Source organism: Nannobrachium achirus, assembly GCF_963921795.1.
Source record: "Nannobrachium achirus genome assembly, chromosome: 5".
Lineage (NCBI taxonomy): Eukaryota > Metazoa > Chordata > Actinopteri > Myctophiformes > Myctophidae > Nannobrachium > Nannobrachium achirus.
The window spans coordinates 16,480,534-16,485,521 of NC_137814.1; the positions used below are offsets into that span (position 1 = coordinate 16,480,534).

The window sequence follows — 4,988 nt, forward strand, 5'->3', positions numbered from 1 at the left end:
CGCAGCACTGCACTGAGCTTGTATATCTGCTATTGTTTTTACTCAGTGCACAAGTAGGCCATACATGTGCGCCAGCAGAGCGCGCCATGAGGTGTGCTCACCACTGGCATCATCACTGGCATCACCAGGAACGCTGGCTCATTGGCAGTTAATGATGAATTTACCAGAAATGCTGGTCCCTGATTGGGCTACGGGCTTATTAAACACACACGGCTACCTACCTACATATCTACATACATACATACGCAGCCGAACAAAGTACTGTACTTGTGCACTCTGCTGGCTCAAGTAAAGATGCAACAGGATCTTTGTCCCTTGTATGCCCCTATATGGAGATCCCTGATGTCATCAATGTTAAGCCCATATCTTGGAATGCCCTATGGACATACTGTGTCAGTCTCATGTGGTCTATCTATGATGTCAGACATCTATGATCATATTTTGGGAAAATTACATTAATTGTGTGTGTCTCTCTCTCTCTCCATATATCACCACCTGGATCTCCATACAGTATGAAGATCACAACACTGACCTTAATAGCATACCTGGAGACGACTGGATCATCACTTAGATATCCATATATGGAGCTGGCCAATACCTCTACATCTGACATCACAAATGCTAGATATGGATATAGCTCCATATATGGATATGGATATATATATATATATATATATATATATATATATATATATATATATATATATATATATAAGTCAATGGGATGCTCTTCCCAGAAGTCAATGTGTGTTGGCTTTGCCAGTAGGGTTTCTCACTGTGACTGTTAAATACGTCTGGTTCTTTCGTGTGAATTAAAACAGCAGCAAAGTAACCCAACGGTTACGGAATCAAAATGACGGAGAGGAAGGGTACAGCGAAGTTGTACTTTTTGAGGAACATCGAGCAGGAGATCCAGCAGCAATGGGAAAAGGAGAAGCCTTTTGAGTGTGATGCACCAACCACTACTGGAGAAAGCACAAACAAGAATAAGTACCTTGTCACCTTCCCCTACCCATACATGAATGGAAAACTGCATCTAGGCCACACATTCAGTATGTCCAAATGTGAGTTTGCTGTTGGATACCAGCGTATGAAAGGGAAGCAATGTCTCTTTCCATTTGGGCTGCATTGCACAGGAATGCCCATCAAAGCCTGTGCAGACAAGCTGAAGAGAGAGATGGAGTTGTATGGAAACCCTCCACAATTCCCAGACGAGGAGGTAGAGGAGGAAGAGAAGCCCAAGATTGATGACGAAATCATCATCAAGGACAAGGCCAAGAGCAAGAGGAGTAAAGCAGCAGCCAAGACCTGCGGCTCCAAGTTCCAGTGGGAGATTATGAAATCCCTAGGGCTGTCGGACAAAGAAATTGTCAAGTTTGCCAGCGCTGAACACTGGCTGGACTACTTTCCTCCTCTGGCCATCAAAGACCTCAAAGACATGGGGGTCAAGGTGGATTGGAGGCGTTCGTTCATCACCACAGATGTCAACCCCTTCTATGATTCCTTTGTCAGATGGCAGTTCATCACTCTAAAGGAGAGGGGGAAGATCAAGTTTGGCAAAAGGTACACCATCTTCTCGCCCAAGGATGGACAGCCGTGCATGGACCATGACAGGCAGACTGGAGAGGGAGTTGGACCACAAGAGTACACTCTTGTCAAGATGAAGATTGTAGAGCCCTTCCCAGCTAAATTCAAGAGCAAAGTATTATATAGCAGCGCTCTGAAAGGAAAGAACATCTACTTGGTGGCGGCCACCCTGAGACCAGAGACCATGTTCGGCCAGACCAACTGTTGGGTGAGACCGGACATGAAGTACGTGGCCTTTGAGACAACCAACGGAGACGTGTTCATCAGCACCAGGAGGTCTGCCAGAAACATGTCCTACCAAGGAGTCACCAAGGAAGACGGAGTGGTGCCGGTGCTCATGGAGATCCTGGGACAGGATATTTTGGGTTGTGCACTGAGTGCCCCTCTGACCTCTTACAAGGTCGTCTATGCTCTTCCCATGCTCACCATCAAGGAGGACAAAGGTACCGGGGTGGTGACCAGCGTTCCATCTGATGCTCCTGATGACATTGCCGCTCTCAGGGACATCAAGAAGAAGCAGGCACTGAGGGAGAAGTATGGAATTGAAGACAAGATGGTATTGCCTTTTGAGCCAATTCCCATAATTGAAATCCCAGGCTATGGGAACCTATCCGCTCCTCTGGTGTGTGATGAACTGAAGATTCAGAGTCAGAATGACAGAGAGAAGTTGGACGAAGCCAAGGAGAAGGTCTACCGTAAAGGATTCGATGAAGGCATCATGCTGGTTGACGGCTACAAGGGCCAGAAAGTCCAGGATGTCAAGAAACCCATCCAGAAGATGTTGATAGACAAGGGAGACGCCCTGATCTACATGGAGCCCGAAAAGCAGGTCATGTCCCGGTCAGCCGACGAGTGTGTGGTGGCCCTCTGTGACCAGTGGTACCTGGACTATGGTAATGTGGAGTGGAAGCAGCAGGCCAATGACGTTCTCAAGTCTTTGGAGACTTTTTGTGAGGAGACCAGGAAGAACTTTAAAGCAACACTGGACTGGCTCCAGGAGCATGCCTGCTCTCGCACCTATGGCCTTGGAACACGTCTGCCGTGGGACCAGAAGTGGTTGATCGAGTCTCTGTCAGACTCCACCATCTACATGGCGTACTACACGGTGGCTCACCTCCTGCAGGGCGGGGTGCTAAATGGACAGGGGCCCTCACCGCTGGGCATCAGGCCAGAGCAGATGACCAGAGAGGTGTGGGACTTCATCTTCTTTAAGACGTCTCCGTTCCCTAAGACAGACATCCCCAACGAGCACCTGCAGAGGCTGCGGAGGGAGTTTGAGTACTGGTATCCTGTTGACGTGCGCGTGTCCGGCAAAGACCTTGTGCCAAACCACCTGTCGTACTACCTGTACAACCACGTGGCCATGTGGCCAAAAGACAATGGGAAGTGGCCACAGGCAGTACGCGCCAACGGACTTCTGCTGCTCAACTCTGAAAAGATGTCCAAATCCACAGGAAACTTCCTCACCCTAAGACAAGCTATTGAGAAGTTCTCAGCAGACGGCATGCGTCTGGCCCTGGCCGACGCGGGCGACACGGTGGAGGATGCCAACTTTGTGGAGACCATGGCGGACGCGGGCATTCTGCGCCTCTACACCTGGGTGGAGTGGGTGAAGGAGATAATCACAAACCAGAACAACCTGAGGACCGGCCCCGCAGACACCTTCAACGACAGAGTGTTCTCCAGTGAGATGAACAAGGGCATCCTGAAGACGGAGCAGCACTACGACAGGATGATGTACAAGGAGGCGCTGAAGAGCGGCTTCTTCGAATTCCAGGCAGCCAAGGACAAGTATGTCCTCCTTTCTGAGATGGCCATCGAGGGCTTGCACAGAGACCTTGTCTTCCAGTTCATTGAGAGACAGACTCTACTGTTGGCACCCATCTGCCCACACCTCTGCGAGTACACTTGGGGCCTCCTCAGCAAGCCCACTACTCTGATGAAGGCGCTATGGCCCGCGGCAGGTCCCGTTGACGAGGTTCTGATCCGTTCCTCCCAGTATCTGATGGATACCGCCCATGACCTCCGAGTGCGCTTGAAGGCCTACATGCAGCCGCCCAAGAACAAAAAAGGGGATTCCACGCCCCCAGCCAAGCCCTCCCGCTGTACCATCTATGTGGCCAAGAGTTACCCTCCATGGCAGCACAGCGCCTTGTCACTGCTAGGCAAATACTATAAGAGTGACAGCGGAGTCCTTCCAGACAACAAGGTGATCTACACTAAGCTGGGAGACCTGCTGGAACTCAAATACATGAAAAGAGTCATGCCCTTCGTACTTATGATCAAGGAGCACCTGGAGAAGAACGGAGCCAGGGTTCTGGACCTGCAGCTGGAGTTTGACGAGGCTGACGTGCTGGAGAAGAACCTGGAGTATCTCACCAACTCCCTGGGGCTGGATCAGATCGACGTGCTGCCTGCGTCCGAGGCTGATGACAAGGTGAAGGAGGACTGTTGCCCAGGGAAACCCTTCAGTGTGTTCAGATCAGAGCCTGGTGTGTCTGTGTCCTTCATCAACCCCCAGCCATTCAACGGGTTGTTTTCCACCAGGGTTGACATTCGACAAGGGGACAACAGAGACAGTATCATTCGCAGACTGGCCAAAGTTAACAGGCTCATAAAAGACAGGGTGAAGTTGATGCGTTACGAAGACCCGGTCCTGGGTCCCCGGCGGGTTCCTATTTTGGGTTGCGAGGAAGAAGGCAAGCTGCCCATCTCCGACAAGTCTGTGTTCAGCATCAACCTGGAAGAGAAGAGGGTCACCATGGCTGATAACGGCCTCACTGTGGACATCGGTGACTCTCTGGTGTACCTTCTCCAGTAGAACAACACAGCACTCTGAAGCTGCCCAGCACAGGCACACATATTGACAACAATACGGGGGTGCTTATGTGATTTATTTTAAGGGTGATAAGTATAACTTAACAGATGGCTTCAACATTCACTGCCATACACACTGAGGTTTATCAGTTTTACAGTCTGTCCTTATTCACCTTATTTCTGGCCCTCTCCATGGGCGCCGCCATTGAGATTTTCTCTGTGTGCTGCTTCATTCAACATCCTCCCTAGTAAGAAAGTTTACAGGGAATCGTGCGTTGCCAGATTTAGCCAAAGAAAGTTGCCGGGTCTATGAAAATAAGCCCAATAGAAGCAACTAGGCTCAGTTTTACTACTTTAAATCGGCTATTTGAAAATAGATCACCAAGCTCACAATGTGTCACATTGCGACATTGTGAGCTTGTAGATCTACTAAATATTGAGAATAAAAAAATAAAATATTTTGAATATTTTTGAAACATTTTAACAATCTGGGGGTCCTTGATTTGAAAAAGATTGTGAACCACTGTTTTAAAAAAAACATAAAAAATCAAGGCCAATAAGCAACTACACGTTTTTTTTCCCAA

General features: G+C 49.0%; 1 protein-coding gene across 1 annotated transcript; it reads left to right on the forward strand.

The window, feature by feature from the left end:
- Nucleotides 1-853: 853 nt before the first annotated feature.
- On the forward strand, nt 854-4,408 carry LOC308285725 (leucine--tRNA ligase, cytoplasmic-like; the record flags this gene model as incomplete). The annotated part of the gene is made up of 1 exon (XM_080726572.1): nt 854-4,408. One exon carries the CDS (start codon nt 854-856, stop codon nt 4,406-4,408), a length of 3,555 nt encoding a protein of 1,184 aa, XP_080582698.1.
- Between the last annotated feature and the right edge of the window lie 580 nt (nt 4,409-4,988).